This window comes from Schistocerca nitens, chromosome 2 (genome assembly GCF_023898315.1).
Source record: "Schistocerca nitens isolate TAMUIC-IGC-003100 chromosome 2, iqSchNite1.1, whole genome shotgun sequence".
NCBI lineage: Eukaryota > Metazoa > Arthropoda > Insecta > Orthoptera > Acrididae > Schistocerca > Schistocerca nitens.
Window position 1 is genome coordinate 870,930,326 of NC_064615.1, and position 19,388 is coordinate 870,949,713.

At 41.8% G+C, this 19,388-nt stretch overlaps 2 protein-coding genes across 5 annotated transcripts in view; one reads left to right on the top strand and one right to left on the bottom strand.

Moving 5' to 3' along the window:
- The window catches only part of LOC126237148 (translation initiation factor IF-2-like), an 88,161-nt gene extending 69,647 nt beyond the window's left edge, over nucleotides 1-18,514 (top strand). Inside the window, exons 3-6 of the mRNA XM_049946994.1 lie at nucleotides 2,744-2,975; nucleotides 13,835-14,250; nucleotides 15,320-15,533; nucleotides 17,088-18,514. Of these exons, the coding sequence (XP_049802951.1) occupies nucleotides 2,744-2,975; nucleotides 13,835-14,250; nucleotides 15,320-15,533; nucleotides 17,088-17,387 (1,162 nt within the window). The 3' untranslated portion in view covers nucleotides 17,388-18,514. The remainder of the gene's footprint in view (nucleotides 1-2,743; nucleotides 2,976-13,834; nucleotides 14,251-15,319; nucleotides 15,534-17,087) is intronic.
- LOC126237147 (uncharacterized) overlaps nucleotides 1-19,388 on the bottom strand; it is a 518,724-nt gene that overhangs the window by 403,960 nt on the left and 95,376 nt on the right. The gene's annotated exons all lie outside the window — the stretch shown is intronic.

Genomic DNA, 19,388 nt, shown 5'->3' on the forward strand with positions numbered 1-19,388 from the left:
CCAAACTAAAAGTTTTATATTACCCATGTGATACAGGTATCAACCTCATCGAACACCGTAATAAATAATTTACAAAAAAACAAGGACCGGAAGCTATATATACTTCATGTAAGCTATATATACTTCTGGTTGTGTCTCAGCATTCCCATATGATTCCAGAGCAAAGAGAGACTTTATGGAAGATTATGGGAGAATAAGCACAATTTAAAATGTAATGCCTCAAACTCTTGGTAAATAATGGGTTTACATGTTGTCTTCTTAAATTTAATGAGGCAATGCGATATTAATAATTAAACAGAAAGTAAAAAACTCTTGTTAACAAGCTACTTCTGAACAGTACGTTTTGGGATGAATAGTAAATATCATTTTACACCATTCTACAGATTTTTAAATGGAGAGGCACCACTTCCCCTTTTTGTACTGAGCTGAAATCATGTGCAACACATTTTTTGTGCCAAGAAAAAAGAGTAGGGGTTGCCATAGAGCAGACTTGCAAAATAAGAGCCTCCATAAGTATCATGTCTGTTACTTTTGGAACAAATATGAAAATTCGCAAATTTCATGTAAACTTTCTTACACTACAATTAGAATACCGAATATGAGTTACCTTAAAAATTAGTCACCAAATCAAGCAGATCAAACTAAAAAAAATAAAAAAAAAAATAAAATAAAAAAATAAAAAAATCTATAAATACAAAAACAATGTCTACTCATTCTGCGTTAAAAAATGTGTGTGTGTGGGGGGGGAGGGAGTTTGTCTTATTATTATTTTTTATTTTTGTTTTATTTATTTTTTAATATATGTTTTGTGATCGTAAAAATGCTGAACTAAAATGAGTAACTACACAAAAAAGAACTAAGCCAACCGATCGAGTCTGAGGTTGGGATTAGAAACAGAGCAACCAGAGAGGAATGAGACCCAGATAGGAATGAGACCCAGCAAAGTGAATGGTGAACAACCGTTCCTGGGAACAAGCCAACCACGAGCAAAATAAATGGTGTACAGCTGTTCCTTGGTGTTTTCTATTAACTTCAGTGAACCATTCCTCTGGATCTTTTAGTTCATGAATGTAAAGGAGATTATCGAAACAATCCTGTTACTTCAATAATGTACCACATGCTGTAATGATTGGAAAACAATGAAAACAAATTCACCAGCAGCACACCAGACTTGTGAAATGGGATCAAATGAAAAGAAGAACCACTGAAAATAATGTATAATGCCATACTCGTAGAAATTTAGAGGCATCCTAGCAAAGGGAAGGACATCACAAAAGACTTCCATTTTGTGCCATAATGTGGATGCAGAGTGTCTCATTCATTTATAATGTAGTAGTAGCTTTTACTCATTAAAAGGGTTTAAAACTTTACTTCTCCAAGTCACAGGAGGGTAGTTTTACAACATGAATCATATTGACAAAAGTGCACAGAAACTTGCACATCTTTATTTTAAAAAATTGATTTTACACAAGTGGCACAGGGAGGTCGTTAAGTTACAGTTTAGTGATCTCAAAGAATTTATGATATGGAACTGTCTCCAGGACCAGGTTTACAAAACAATGGTCCACTTCAGCTGCACCCACTTTAATCACAAATGACACACTTCAGCCATGATACAATACCAGCAGAAAGAAATCTCTTCAGAAAGACTAATTGAAATAATGCCACATTAAAATCTTTTTTTGACATGCAATAGACAAAAAGGTTTGTTTAATTGTGTCCTCCCCACTGGACTTCGGTCTCAAAAATATAATTGACATACATCTACATTTTTCTCTGGGTGCATCCATATTTTGCAGTCAGGTGGCCCTTACCTGTCACCAGAAGTCTATGAGCTTCATTGAATTTACACAATAAATCTGAAAAGTAGCACCTGACATAATCTATCCTCTCTTCATTCACAAAAATAATAAGGAAATGAATAAAATAATAGCGAAATATTCTGAGGTGGTTTTCAGTTAATGCTCTGTTACAATTTTAGAATCTTTACAGGATCAAAGTAATTTATAAAATAAAACTGTGCCCAGAATCATGTTTACAAATCAAACTTCAGCTGCATATGTGATAATCCCCATTGATCCAATCCAGCACTGATATATATACTGCCCATAAGGGATGATCATAATGTTTGTTTCTGAATTAGAGAGATGCACAAGGCAGTCCATGCCACCCTCACAGAAACAAGATGCTCACTCAACACAATAACATGATGAGATGTATCACAGCACAACTCTCACATATGGTCAATGCAACAAGGCTACAAGACAAAATCTAAAGTATTTTACAGGTTGCACACATTTATTGAGCCCTTGATAGGTGTAGAGGGGTGACAACCTTGGGTACTGCAACAGACTTAAAAACTATTAGACTGAGTTAATTAAAAGTAACATTATGATATGCTATTATTTCTGTGGAACTGAATAACACAGCAATAGCAGTATTTATTTTGAACCCATTATCTTAGTGGTGCTGCAGCAATAATGTGAAGCACCAAATATTACACTAGGATTAATGGAGAAATAAGGGCAACACACTTTTAAACAACTCTTAGTTTTAAGGCAAAAGTTTCAAATGCATTTTGCAACTGACAGTCTGATAGTTGAAGAATCAGTCAGGATGCTGACATTCTGGTTAAAGGAATGAATCCCTATCCCCATTTCCTAAATATGATTTACTTAAGCATAAACATGAAATACTCATACTGACACAGTACATCAAATGACAACAGTTTCCTTTTTTCCAGACCAGTGACACAGTTTACCGGGAACAGCCTCTACAAGCCATCCCCCACAGCTCGACCACAACCTTCATTGCCGCCTCCTCCTCTGGCACCCATACCAGCACCCACACCAGTGTACAATGCACCATACCCACAATCCAGTGGAGATGCACGCCTCAATGCACTAGTTCGCATACTTGCCATCCTTCACCAGGCACGCAACAGCCCGCAAGCCACGACCAATGCAGGCATACAGGTAAGTGGACAGCATTATATTTTCATTAGGTATCAGCTGAAGTTATCTAATGCACAGCTAATCTCCTCAATCATAAATATTAAGTTGCATTTTTTTACTACTATGAGGAAAATGGAGGGCAAATGAAGACTGAGTAAATACTGAACAATTATTTAAAGAGATCATCACAGCATTGGAGCTATTTCTTTTTAAAATATTGCAGAAAACTGAAGCGAAGACATGTAGATGAGGATTTTAACACTGCTTCTCGCCAACACAAGATCTATTATTTTATTATCTTGTTATATAACTCACCAGCTTGTGAAAATATGTTCCACAGCAAAATCTGGGAAATTCTTGACAAATTTAAAAATAATGTATTGCTATCTGAATCTGGTTTTTGATTCCTTAAGTTTTTTTAACTGCAAGGACAAAGAGCATCATAGCTGAAGCATGTCAAACATGTTTTACGAGGTGCATTCAAGTTCTAAGGCCTACGATTTTTTTTTCTCCGGACTGGAAAGAGATAGAAACATGCACATTGTTTTAAAATGAGGCCGCGTTCATTGTCAATACGTCCCAGAGATGGCAGCACCATACGGCAGATGGAATTTTACCACCAGCGGTGAGAATGAGAACTGTTTTAAATACATGTGATTTGAGACTTTCTCGGCGTATTCCATTCGTGAAATCTTCTCGGGTGATCAGCCGAGTAAAGGCGTCGCCTTCTCGCAACGTTTCGAAGGGTTTCGTACCCATCATCTTCAAGCGAAGTGTCGAGATGCTGTGTTGCGCGGTCCTATAAAGGCTCCTGGACCAGTGACTGATTCCGGGCGCCGACCAATCAGGTACCTGCGGAATGGGCCGCCGCGCCAGTGGTGGGGGGTTCGCGGCGCAGACCGGGCGTCGAGTCCCTGCCGGTTCCTAATACGTCTGTGGCCGCTACCGTCTTCGTGCCGGAGCGTTCTCTTCTAATTTTAGTTATTGCGGGATTCCACGCTGTACTGAGTTGGAAACCAGTGTCTCGAATGATCAGGTTGCTGTTCAACCGAATTTCTACAGCCTCTTTGAAAACTGAATCCCAAAATCCTTTAGCGTCACACAGCTTCTTCGTGTAGCCATGGGGTCCCACTTAGCTCCAGGCATCGCTAATCTTTACATGGAGCACTTTGAAGACATAGCCCTGGACACCGCCCCATTGAAACCTAAAGCCTTTTACAGATATGTGGATGACACTTTTGTCGTGTGGCCACATGGCAGAGAGAACCTGCAAGACTTCCTGCGACATCTCAACAGCATACACAGCAACATACAATTCACCATGGAGGTGGAAGAAAACGGAAGCTTGCCCTTCCTTGACATTCTAATCAAGAGGCACCCTGATGGCACCTTGGGTCACGCTGTGTATAGGAAGAAGACACATACGGATTTATACCTTCATGCACAGAGTTGCCACCACCCAGCACAACGCAACTCAGTGCTTAACACACTTGTGCACAGAGCCAAGTCTATCTGTGATGATGACAGCCTACCTGCAGAGTTACAACACCTAAGGAAGACATTCCGCAGCAACGGTTATAATGAGACGCAAATCTCGCGCGTCCTACACAAGAGCAGGAAGGTAGACACACCAGAAGAAGAAGATGAGACCAGATGCCTGGCTTTTCTACCATACGCGGGACCGCCAACAGCCAAGATTGCCCGCATTCTGGAGAAACACAACATCAAGACAATTTTTCATGCCCCAAGTAAAATTAAGGACATACTTGGCTCAGTCAAAGACCACCTAGGACTGCAGACTCCGGGCGTATACAGTATTGAATGTGAATGTGGTACGAAATACATCGGACAAACGCAGCGCTGCATCACGCAGAGGCGCTCGGAACACATTAGAAATGTACGCCTTGGTCAGACAGAAAAATCGGCGGTAGCGGAACATAGCCTTAACGAAGGACACACCTTCCTCTTTGAGGGTACGAAGAAGCTGTGTGACGCTAAAGGATTTTGGGATTCAGTTTTCAAAGAGGCTGTAGAAATTCGGTTGAACAGCAACCTGATCAATCGAGACACTGGTTTCCAACTCAGTACAGCGTGGAATCCCGCAATAACTAAAATTAGAAGAGAACGCTCCGGCACGAAGACGGTAGCGGCCACAGACGTATTAGGAACCGGCAGGGACTCGACGCCCGGTCCGCGCCGCGAACCCCCCACCACTGGCGCGGCGGCCCATTCCGCAGGTACCTGATTGGTCGGCGCCCGGAATCAGTCACTGGTCCAGGAGCCTTTATAGGACCGCGCAACACAGCATCTCGACACTTTGCTTGAAGATGATGGGTACGAAACCCTTCAAAACGTTGCGAGAAGACGACGCCTTTACTCGGCTGATCACCCGAGAAGATTTCACGAATGGAATACGCCGAGAAAGTCTCAAATCACATTTAACATACCTCTACGGGGAGGATATCCATCGCAGCTACCAGATGCTACAGAAACTACGACTCAAGACGGGCAAGCTGCTTAGCAGACTGGCCTTCTTACAACGGTGTCGAGATAAAGAAGTGTTGCCGAAAATTGCCAACTTGCGACACCCTGTTAGCACAACAAGATCCAGACGCATACTACAACGAGCCGGTGCGGCCCTGGTGCGCGAACACATACGGGTCACCAGGCAGGAGTTAGATAAGAACGCAAGGATGCTGCTTACTCAACACCTTCGATTGGCATCCTATCTCCCACCACACACATGGGAGTGGATCGACGGAAACACATATGCAAGCAGTGAGATCCACAAGAGAAAAGCCACGGAAAAACAATGTGGCAAGTTCACCAGACTGTCTGGAGCCCGGCAACATGCCGACCACACAACCAATGCCAAGACTGTCATCAATCTGGCAGGCAAAGAACTGGACGAGACCACAATATCAGTACTGTCGAGAGGACTTAACTTTGCTCCAGTACCCAGGACACTACCTAAGCGAGACATTATCAGCAGCATCGAGCAAGCCGTGCGCGGCCTCCCTACGGAGGCAGCTGAGGAAGTTAGGAGAGAGACGTGCAGGGTCCTGGAGAAGGCAAAAATGCCCATGAACAACATAACGTCTGCTGAATGGAAGGCTCTTAAGGCCCTACGTGAGGATGAGGACACTGTCGTTCTAGCTGCTGACAAAGGCAATGCCACGGTGATACTGAGGAAAGAAGATTATTGGCAGAAGATAAACTCACTGCTACAAGATACTGCCTACAAGCAACTGGGCAAGGACACGACAGCTTCCGTGACTCGCAAGACCATCGCCTTGCTCAATGACTCTGGACTGGAAAAGGACGTCATCAGGAAGCTGTACCCCAGAGCACCGGCACCACCAAGGCTATATGGGCTCCCTAAGATCCACAAAGACGGAGTTCCATTGCGACCCATAGTGAGCACCATCAACTCACCGACATATGGTTTAGCCAAGTACCTAGCACAACTGCTCAAACCGATCGTGGGTCACTGTGAGCACCATGTCAAGAACTCGGCGGAGTTTGTGAAGGTACTACAAGGCTTTCACCTGGATAAAGAAGATCTTCTTGTCAGCTTTGACGTCACCTCACTCTTCACACGAGTACCGCTGGAAGACTCCCTAGCGCTGCTCGAAACACGCTTTAGTGAGGACACAATAAAGCTGTTCCGGCATGTGTTAACAAACACCTACTTCAAGTGTGGAGGCAAATTTTATGAACAAGTGGATGGTGTAGCCATGGGGTCCCACTTAGCTCCAGGCATCGCTAATCTTTACATGGAGCACTTTGAAGACATAGCCCTGGACACCGCCCCATTGAAACCTAAAGCCTTTTACAGATATGTGGATGACACTTTTGTCGTGTGGCCACATGGCAGAGAGAACCTGCAAGACTTCCTGCGACATCTCAACAGCACACACAGCAACATACAATTCACCATGGAGGTGGAAGAAAACGGAAGCTTGCCCTTCCTTGACATTCTAATCAAGAGGCACCCTGATGGCACCTTGGGTCACGCTGTGTATAGGAAGAAGACACATACGGATTTATACCTTCATGCACAGAGTTGCCACCACCCAGCACAACGCAACTCAGTGCTTAACACACTTGTGCACAGAGCCAAGTCTATCTGTGATGATGACAGCCTACCTGCAGAGTTACAACACCTAAGGAAGACCTTCCGCAGCAACGGTTATAATGAGACGCAAATCTCGCGTGCCCTACACAAGAGCAGGAAGGTAGACACACCAGAAGAAGAAGATGAGACCAGATGCCTGGCTTTTCTACCATACGCGGGACCGCCAACAGCCAAGATTGCCCGCATTCTGGAGAAACACAACATCAAGACAATTTTTCATGCCCCAAGTAAAATTAAGGACATACTTGGCTCAGTCAAAGACCACCTAGGACTGCAGACTCCGGGCGTATACAGTATTGAATGTGAATGTGGTACGAAATACATCGGACAAACGCAGCGCTGCATCACGCAGAGGCGCTCGGAACACATTAGAAATGTACGCCTTGGTCAGACAGAAAAATCGGCGGTAGCGGAACATAGCCTTAACGAAGGACACACCTTCCTCTTTGAGGGTACGAAGAAGCTGTGTGACGCTAAAGGATTTTGGGATTCAGTTTTCAAAGAGGCTGTAGAAATTCGGTTGAACAGCAACCTGATCAATCGAGACACTGGTTTCCAACTCAGTACAGCGTGGAATCCCGCAATAACTAAAATTAGAAGAGAACGCTCCGGCACGAAGACGGTAGCGGCCACAGACGTATTAGGAACCGGCAGGGACTCGACGCCCGGTCCGCGCCGCGAACCCCCCACCACTGGCGCGGCGGCCCATTCCGCAGGTACCTGATTGGTCGGCGCCCGGAATCAGTCACTGGTCCAGGAGCCTTTATAGGACCGCGCAACACAGCATCTCGACACTTTGCTTGAAGATGATGGGTACGAAACCCTTCAAAACGTTGCGAGAAGACGACGCCTTTACTCGGCTGATCACCCGAGAAGATTTCACGAATGGAATACGCCGAGAAAGTCTCAAATCACATTTAACATACCTCTACGGGGAGGATATCCATCGCAGCTACCAGATGCTACAGAAACTACGACTCAAGACGGGCAAGCTGCTTAGCAGACTGGCCTTCTTACAACGGTGTCGAGATAAAGAAGTGTTGCCGAAAATTGCCAACTTGCGACACCCTGTTAGCACAACAAGATCCAGACGCATACTACAACGAGCCGGTGCGGCCCTGGTGCGCGAACACATACGGGTCACCAGGCAGGAGTTAGATAAGAACGCAAGGATGCTGCTTACTCAACACCTTCGATTGGCATCCTATCTCCCACCACACACATGGGAGTGGATCGACGGAAACACATATGCAAGCAGTGAGATCCACAAGAGAAAAGCCACGGAAAAACAATGTGGCAAGTTCACCAGACTGTCTGGAGCCCGGCAACATGCCGACCACACAACCAATGCCAAGACTGTCATCAATCTGGCAGGCAAAGAACTGGACGAGACCACAATATCAGTACTGTCGAGAGGACTTAACTTTGCTCCAGTACCCAGGACACTACCTAAGCGAGACATTATCAGCAGCATCGAGCAAGCCGTGCGCGGCCTCCCTACGGAGGCAGCTGAGGAAGTTAGGAGAGAGACGTGCAGGGTCCTGGAGAAGGCAAAAATGCCCATGAACAACATAACGTCTGCTGAATGGAAGGCTCTTAAGGCCCTACGTGAGGATGAGGACACTGTCGTTCTAGCTGCTGACAAAGGCAATGCCACGGTGATACTGAGGAAAGAAGATTATTGGCAGAAGATAAACTCACTGCTACAAGATACTGCCTACAAGCAACTGGGCAAGGACACGACAGCTTCCGTGACTCGCAAGACCATCGCCTTGCTCAATGACTCTGGACTGGAAAAGGACGTCATCAGGAAGCTGTACCCCAGAGCACCGGCACCACCAAGGCTATATGGGCTCCCTAAGATCCACAAAGACGGAGTTCCATTGCGACCCATAGTGAGCACCATCAACTCACCGACATATGGTTTAGCCAAGTACCTAGCACAACTGCTCAAACCGATCGTGGGTCACTGTGAGCACCATGTCAAGAACTCGGCGGAGTTTGTGAAGGTACTACAAGGCTTTCACCTGGATAAAGAAGATCTTCTTGTCAGCTTTGACGTCACCTCACTCTTCACACGAGTACCGCTGGAAGACTCCCTAGCGCTGCTCGAAACACGCTTTAGTGAGGACACAATAAAGCTGTTCCGGCATGTGTTAACAAACACCTACTTCAAGTGTGGAGGCAAATTTTATGAACAAGTGGATGGTGTAGCCATGGGGTCCCACTTAGCTCCAGGCATCGCTAATCTTTACATGGAGCACTTTGAAGACATAGCCCTGGACACCGCCCCATTGAAACCTAAAGCCTTTTACAGATATGTGGATGACACTTTTGTCGTGTGGCCACATGGCAGAGAGAACCTGCAAGACTTCCTGCGACATCTCAACAGCACACACAGCAACATACAATTCACCATGGAGGTGGAAGAAAACGGAAGCTTGCCCTTCCTTGACATTCTAATCAAGAGGCACCCTGATGGCACCTTGGGTCACGCTGTGTATAGGAAGAAGACACATACGGATTTATACCTTCATGCACAGAGTTGCCACCACCCAGCACAACGCAACTCAGTGCTTAACACACTTGTGCACAGAGCCAAGTCTATCTGTGATGATGACAGCCTACCTGCAGAGTTACAACACCTAAGGAAGACCTTCCGCAGCAACGGTTATAATGAGACGCAAATCTCGCGTGCCCTACACAAGAGCAGGAAGGTAGACACACCAGAAGAAGAAGATGAGACCAGATGCCTGGCTTTTCTACCATACGCGGGACCGCCAACAGCCAAGATTGCCCGCATTCTGGAGAAACACAACATCAAGACAATTTTTCATGCCCCAAGTAAAATTAAGGACATACTTGGCTCAGTCAAAGACCACCTAGGACTGCAGACTCCGGGCGTATACAGTATTGAATGTGAATGTGGTACGAAATACATCGGACAAACGCAGCGCTGCATCACGCAGAGGCGCTCGGAACACATTAGAAATGTACGCCTTGGTCAGACAGAAAAATCGGCGGTAGCGGAACATAGCCTTAACGAAGGACACACCTTCCTCTTTGAGGGTACGAAGAAGCTGTGTGACGCTAAAGGATTTTGGGATTCAGTTTTCAAAGAGGCTGTAGAAATTCGGTTGAACAGCAACCTGATCAATCGAGACACTGGTTTCCAACTCAGTACAGCGTGGAATCCCGCAATAACTAAAATTAGAAGAGAACGCTCCGGCACGAAGACGGTAGCGGCCACAGACGTATTAGGAACCGGCAGGGACTCGACGCCCGGTCCGCGCCGCGAACCCCCCACCACTGGCGCGGCGGCCCATTCCGCAGGTACCTGATTGGTCGGCGCCCGGAATCAGTCACTGGTCCAGGAGCCTTTATAGGACCGCGCAACACAGCATCTCGACACTTCGCTTGAAGATGATGGGTACGAAACCCTTCGAAACGCTGCGAGAAGACGACGCCTTTACTCGGCTGATCACCCGAGAAGATTTCACGAATGTTTTAAATACTTCAAATGGCGACGTTTTCCTTACTTGAACAGCGTGCAATCATTCATTTTCCGAATTTGCGTGGTGTGAAACCAATTGAAATTCATCGACGTTGAAGGAGACATGTGGTGATGGAGTTATGGATGTGTCGAAAGTGCGTTCGTGGATGCGACAGTTTAATGAAGGCAGAACATCGTGTGACAACAAACCGAAACAACCTCGGGCTCGCACAAGCCGGTCTGACGACATGATCGAGAAAGTGGAGAGAATTGTTTTGGGGGATCACCGAATGACTGTTCAACAGATCGCCTCCAGAGTTGGCATTTCTGTGGGCTCTGTGCACACAATCCTGCATGACCACCTGAAAATGCGAAAAGTGTCATCCAGGTGGGTACCACGAATGCTGACGGACGACCACATGGCTGCCCGTGTGGCATGTTGCCAAGCAATGTTGACGCGCAACGACAGCATGAATGGGACTTTCTTTTCGTCAGTTGTGACAATGGATGAGACGTGGATGCCATTTTTCAATCCAGAAACAAAGCGCCAGTCAGCTCAATGGAAGCACACAGATTCACCGCCATCAAAAAAATTTCGGGTAACCGCCAGTGCTGAAAATATGATGGTGTCCATGTTTTCTGGGACAGCGAGGGCGTAATCCTTAGCCATTGCGTTCCAAAGGGCACTACGGTAACAGGTGCATCCTACAAAAATGTTTTGAAGAACAAATTCCTTCCTGCACTGCAACAAAAACGTCCGGGAAGGGCTGCGCGTGTGCTGTTTCACCAAGACAACGCACCCGCACATCGAGCTAACATTACGCAACAGTTTCTTCGTGATAACAACTTTGAAGTGATTCCTCATGCTCCCTACTCATCTGACCTGCCTCCTAGTGACTTTTGGCTTTTTCCAACAATGAAAGACACTCTCCGTGGCCGCACATTCACCAGCCGTGCTGCTATTGCCTCAGCGATTTTCCAGTGGTCAAAACAGACTCCTAAAGAAGCCTTCGCCGCTGCCATGGAATCATGGCATCAGCATTGTGAAAAATGTGTACGTCTGCAGGGCGATTACGTCGAGAAGTAACGCCAGTTTCATCGATTTCGGGTGAGTAGTTAATTAGAAAAAAAATCGGAGGCCTTAGAACTTGAATGCACCTCGTAGAATAGGTATTAACCAAAGACAATGATTTTATGTTTAAAAAATGACTAAATAATGGCCTTAATATAGTTAAGTATATGAACAGAGGCTTCCTTAAGATTCAAACACATTTTAAAAAAACCACCTGCAAGGTGAGAGTGTACTCTGCAGCTCTGGAAGAAGACCTAGCTAACAGCTGGGAGATTTCCCTGCTCTATCCATATACCTTTTTAGGATTTGCATCTTGAATTTGCACATTAAATTATTTACAGTGACTAAAAATATATGTAAATTGATTTCCAAATGGTGTAAGCCATTAAAAACTTTTAGTTTTGATTAACTGTGCATATAGTATCAACTACGTGCAAATTTTACCATCGCCTTCCTCTACACTCACTTCAGGATAAAAAGTTAGTGCATTACAAAATGCCTTAAATAAAAGGAATAAGTTTATTGACCAAACTCCTAAAAATAATTCATTAACTAACGAAAATTTGGATTGCTTCAATAGTAAAACATTCATCCTTGAATGACACACAAAGAACATTAGACTCGTTTACACTGAAAGTGTAAGATCAAAGGAAAAATGGACAGTACATTTGGAAGTAATCAAACGACAAGAGCAGAAAGAATAGTCAATGAACGAGGACAACATTATACTAATATGGGCCTGCAAAAGTGTACTTCACTGCTTGCAAATTAGATAGGAAAGGAACAACATGTTGACTATAAGGAATAATATGTAATTAACACTAGGATAAGAGAAAATAGGAACACAAAATGCACAAATAAAATGACAGTAGCCAGTATTCCATGAAATGGGAAGTCCAAGTGTAATAATAAATAAGAAGAGGAGAGATTATACAACGGAAGACATTAACAGCCAGTGATTATAAAAATGTAATCAACTATGACATAAAAGAACGCCACTACATTCTCACGCAGACTGGACAATTTAAATTATAATTTTGTTTTCACACACTACTTATGAGACAGTTTGTGATGAAGATGGTTAATTATAAAACTGATTATTTATAGGATGTTCCAACATATACAGGCCATCATTTACAAATTTCACTGCAGGTCATGATATTACGTAAACTGGCTACCACAAGTACTCAGGATATATACGGAGAAAATTTATACAAGCCTGAAATGATAAAACCAATGAACTAGAAATGTTACACTTCTAGAAGTTTAAGACAGGATTGTGAACTCTCATCCAGTCCACAAAAGGAGATTAAATCTATCTTAAAAACAATGCTAGGCTGTTGGAGGAGATTTAAAGATAAAGTTTTATTAACAGTCGGAATGAGTGAATAACTTAACTGGAACTACCTCAAACAATTAAAATACCTGGGACCCTCTCAAATTAATAAAAAAGCGCTGCAAGACAAATGGAAATTTTTGTTTTAAAGAGAATACATGTTATACTTAATAAGTCATGTCAGATAGGCCCCTGACCAAAAGCAAATTTGGTGTCCTGTAAGAGAATGTCAACATCCCATAACATTTATGATGAATCACAATGTACACACACACACACACACACACACACACACACACACACTTACTGCATTTCCTACACGTGTAATCAAGGTCACTACTCAATGCAATATATTACTGATGCAGTGAAATCTGATTTGCAAAGCAAACAACGGCAGTCCACGCAGGTCAAGGCACCGGGGGGGGCGGGGTGGGGGGTGGGGGAACATACAGCATCACCAATTCCAAGTGACAGTTGCAGTCGAATGCATAGAGGGGTTTTACACTTGACAAATGTGTCTATCCTGCAAGTTATATTCCTCACTTGCTCACCACCTTCACCCACGATTAGTCATGACATACCACAAGAAAAGGAATAAAAATTCATTAAAATAACTCACTCCAATAATTTTTAATGTTTGCTCTGGCTACCACTTTTACAACAGAGCACTCAGAACACTGATGAACTCCCACTGGCTGTCGGATAATGTGCGACATCAGGTGTGCATAATGAACCTAAATTCGATTTCTGTCATTCGTGACTCCAACAGTAGCAACAAAGTAAAAGATTTAAAACAATATCGTGATAATCAAAAGTAATTAAACACTTTTCTCATCAACAGGCTCTGGCGCAGATCCTCGCAATCCTACAGCAATCAAATGCATTGCCTGCAGGCTCTGAAGCAGGTGTTTCAGCAGCTATTCGTCCTCATCTTCAACAGCAGAACTATCACAAAACACCAGCTGTCACAGTGTATCACAATGGCCATCCACCACCTGCTATACCTGCATCAACTCCTGCACCAACAGAGAACCCTAGGACAGCTACAGTTCCACAGCAGTTGTTGGTTGCAATTTCACCACGACCCTTTGCATTCACTCCTGGTCCATCTTCAGCTACACCTTCAGCTTTACCAGAGCATGTGGAAGAAGAAAATGATCTTCCTGCTTATGATGATGATGATGATGATGCTGACAATGGCAGTACTAGTGGGGACTACACTACTAATGAAGAGATTGGCAACCATTCACCTGACAGGTATGAAAGTAAAAAAGCTACTAAAGAATGATTATGACCCATTATTAAAATTGTAGTTTCAACAGAAGACATTTACTTTCTGCTATAAAATACTAGCAAGTTTGCTTCTTATACAGTATCAGGTAAGAGTTATCCTTAAAGTTACAATTATGTCAATTGGTATGTCAAATGCTACCTTTGTATTCTCACAGTCACCACCTTTCTAGATTACGTATATTTCGTCAGAGTGGTACCTGGGTGGTGGGGTTGGGCAATGGGCAAGATGATTTTTGTTTGGGTGTGAGTGTGAAATTAGAAGGCCCAATAAATAGTTTGAAGCTTTGATGAATGACAGAAGTTTATTTTGGGAGGAGCTTAGATGGACTTTGAAATGCGTTAATCTCTCTCTCTTTCTCAAACTCAAGTCCTGTTACTGATTTAGAAACTGATCATAACATTATAATTCAGCTTGGTATTACGGAAAAAAACAACAACTTGCTCTTGAATATGTCAAGTGTCATTGTGCTTGCAATCAGCCATTTTTCAAAAAGATTTGACTGACAGATGCACATAACTATTGGATTATAATGCTGACATCAGACTATTGCAGAATTATGCAATGTGTAATTATCCTTGCGTGTTATGTCTCAAGATAAACAAAAAATTATCTGTAGGAATCTAAGTGCATTCCACAAACAAATCTTGTGAAACTCGGTTCGCTCTATTCATTACATTGCCAAACTTCTATGAAGCTGGGAGTGTAGGAGACAGGTACTGGAGGTATTAAAGACGATAGGGAATGTCTTGAATTGTGCCTAGATACCTCAGTTGGTAGAGCATTTGCCTGTGCAAGGCAAGGTACTGTGTTCAAAAACTGGTCCAGCACACGGTTTCCAAATTAGTGAACACTCTGCTGCATGAACATTCATTCTGGATACAATTTGCTGTGGCATGATTCTTTCAATATCAAAGAAATAAGATTTTTCTCTCCTCCTGCTAAAGGTGAAGCATTAGCTAGCTATTATTATACACTTTCATTGTGGTATTAATAAATTATTACTAAATAATTAATAAATTCTATTTCTTGCAGGTACGCTGCTAAGTTGCCACATGGTTTCAAGCCACAGAACTACTATGGTGGTGTCACAAGCACTCAAATCTTTCCTGATCCTTACTCCGATGGAAGTACACCAGGTCGAGCTGGTGTTGACTACCCCACCTACTCAACAATTCCACAAACAAGCTTCAGCTGTAAAACACAGCGTTACAAGGGATTCTTTGGTGATCCTGAAACATCTTGCCAGGTAGGTTTTTTTGTCTATTAGGTGTTATTAATGAAGCTACTATGAATTTTTGTCTCTTATCATTCATTTTCTGCAAGACTTTGGTTGATTCATGTTTCGCATCAAAAGTACTGAAAACGGCATCTTGAATGAGGTACCATATGTGACATAATGCATTTCGATGTGCCAAAAAAGGTGTGCTGGACAAATGTTTTGCACAACGAAATTCATTGAGTACGGAAAGTGTTGGTGCTTTTTCAATTTGGAACACACACAATGAAAAATTGTATTTATCATAAATATTTTTTTAAGATTTATAACAAAATTATGAAAAGGAAAGGTTGCTATTCACCAAATAGCGGAGATGTTGAATCACAGACAGACACAACAAAAAGACTGCTACTTGTTTAGCAGTCTTTTTGTTGTGCCTGTCTGCAATCCAACATCTCCGCTACATGGTGAGTAGCAGTCTATCCTTTTCGTAATAGTCATTACTTCATTGTTTTGTAAGATTAATACTCTTTAAGGGACAATTTTGAAATAGTGGCTACTCAAAAAATTCTGAGGTAATTATGTGAACAAAGGTGATGGCATGTAGCTGAAACACAAAGGATGTAACAATGGTAACATTATAACAGGCACAGAAGGCGAATGAGGAAAATACAATCATAAATTATGATGTTATTGCATCATCATCAATGTAACAAAGGAGCAGGACTTGTACCCTGTTTAAGGACAACATTCATCCTCAGGGGAAAATATCTTCACCCCGTCAGGAAAGAGTTAACTCAAGGCTTACGTGTTTTATACAAACTGTCAGTTTTAATCCTGAGGAAGTTTTATTGATTTTTATCACTTTGAAATTCTACTTTCATAACTTACTTTCCTCGTATCAGGTTGGATGACCCTGTCTGGTGTGCATAAAAGACTCAACCCAAACCACTGTGTACGGCCCCTGATTTAATACCTCTTTTGACAGAGCCTTACTCATGCATGTTGTGATTTTAATCTGTTGTGATACTTGGTTCAATCCATTGCAACTTTCTAATCAGCCAGATATTTTGAGAAGGAAGGGGTGGGGGAGGTACATCAAACAAAAACCAAGAAAACATTTTCTTCTCCATATTTGTACATATTTTATAGCGCAAATAAAGACTGATGTTATGATTATTTTTCCCTTTTATTTCACTTCCTTGTGGAGTGTTTAATTAACCATACAAGCTATGAACTGTCATTTAATGCCATTACTAGTTTCTTAATGCTGGTAACATGTCTGAAGGTCCCCCTTCTGAGGACTGTGATGGATTGAGACTAATGTTCTTTTGACAACTGTGGATCTGCATTTACGTTATCTCCACTAATATCAGTAATATTTACTCTTGTATTAGACTACCTAGTAGGTTCCCAAAAAACAAAGATGTTCGTTGTTAACATTCACCAATTTCTCATTACCTGGTAATCAATGAAAATACTTTCATAATCAGTTACTTAGAAATGAAATTTCTTTCTGCATCACAATTAATGCCCCACCGCTGGTGGTGCAACATTACAATCTTTATAATTTTCTTCTTACAGGTTTGGCACTACTGTGATCTCAACGGCGGACAAGCATCATTTCTCTGTCCTAATGGAACTATTTTTAGTCAAGTAGCACTGACATGTGATTGGTGGTTCAACGTGCGCTGCTCATCCACAACTCAGTTGTATGTTCTAAATGAGCGCCTATACAAATACATCCTTCCAGTCACTCCCAGTTTTCCGGAGGATTTTCATGGACCTCTTGTTGACCAATACATCGCTCTCAAATTTCAAGAGCAGGAAAAAAAGAAACAGAGCAAATTAAAAACAACCACAAGTAATCCCAAGAAGAACTAAACAATAAACAACAAGCAGTCACCTACAATCTTGTATGTCATACCATCATCCTAAAGAGGTATCAACGTTTCTCCAAAAGAAATATTTTTTGTCAATCATCAACAGACTTCTCATACAGTTCAAGACATAAATCTGTAGTTTCATTCCAAGGCCTCATGAGATATTTCAAGTTTTGGTCTTAATATACATGACAGCCATTGTAAAAGGCAATGACAATGGATCCCAAAACCATGAATAGCAAGAAAGGCATTTTTACATGGACAAAAATCTGTACTGTTTGTACTTTCAGTAAACAACATTCAAAAAACAATAAGTACAGTGGTTAATATTGAACAAGGTACAGAAAATGTGGCATAACATGGTATGTTAAATGTCAACATGCTACACTGAGAACGATAATTTTGGCCACAGTTCTCAGAAAAGTACAATTCCATGTTCCACTATAATTTACAATGCTAACATTTCCAGTGAAAAACAGGACGATATCAAACAAGAATCGATCATTGAAACAGCTTTATGTTTTTCAGAGCTGAAAATTAGGTACAATAAGAGCTAATTTTCCTTTGAAATTAGTTTCTTCATGAAGCACACTTTAGTAATTTTGGTATCTGCCATATAGCCACATTTTTCTTTTAATGGCTATGTATAATGCAGTAATGCCATTATCATTCCATCTTTCCTCAACATATTTATTGTTTGTGATTCATTCTCATAAAACCTTAGTGAATCACTAGTCATTTTATACTCCCATTAAGTTTTTAAAGAGCAGAGTATTATAATACATCTTCTCATATTCTCTTTTTATGTACCGTAACAAATTCTTCCAAAAGACAATAGTGCATTTAAATCTTATTCTTCTCAGTAATTCCTTTGTTTCAGTTTCTAATAGTAATTTTATCATTTAATAAACTTCACTTGCAAATTTCTATATGACATACACACATGTTGTTACATAAAAGATGATATGCCTAGAGTTACATCAAAAATTTGTGTGTGGAGAAATGTATTTCTAGTCACTAAGTGTGCAATACAGCCATGGTTTGTAAACCTGGTTACCACCTGGAAATGTTGTTGATTAAGTAATTTATGTTTTAGTATGTTTTTTTAAATAAAGAGCTTTGATTATATTTATCACGATAACTTTATTTCAAACCAAACTTGGAACTGTTATCCAAACCTATCCAGCAATTTCTGAAGACTGAAGAAAAAATTTGTAACCAGGTATGTTACACAAAAACAAAAAATAACTTATTATTCACTAGAAAATTATAGTTTCAGAGCACATCAGTCCACAGTTAAAAATGAACTGTAAGTGCTAGCTCACCGATGACACCACGCAGGACCATAAACAGCTTAGTGAACAACATGTAACAAGTACAAATTGTAGTTATGTTGAATTTTACCATGATTTTTACTAAGTACAAATGCAAAATCACCATCAACTATGACACAACGACCAAAAAATATCCTAAAATGAAATACTTCAGCATGACACTGACTTTAAGTTTCCCACAACATATTAAAAACTGAATATCATCACAAAAACTTGTGAACTCACTGATTCCTTTGTTCATCATCATTCTAAATTCAGGATATTATAATGCAAGAATTGAACTGGCAGTGTTATATGTCTGGCTAGTTGGACTACAAGTGGATAAATTAACATAAAAAAATTAGAATAAATGCTTAATGTAGAATGCAGAAGCATCAGGAGTGAGAATGGTTGATACGCTGTGAGAATTAAATGAAGGAAATCTAACACTAGAAATGAAGGCCTTAATGATGATGATGATGATGATGATGAAGGTTTGAGGGCACATGACAGCAAGATCTTTGGCATTCGTAATTAAACATAATGATGCAAGTGCGGAAAATCTCGAACACACACACGCGTGCACACAAAGCAATGAAAATAACATTGTCAAATCTAAAACAAGGCAAAAAAGAGAAAATACAGTGGAAGCATTAAAAGAAGGCAACAAACACTTGAGATTGGATGAT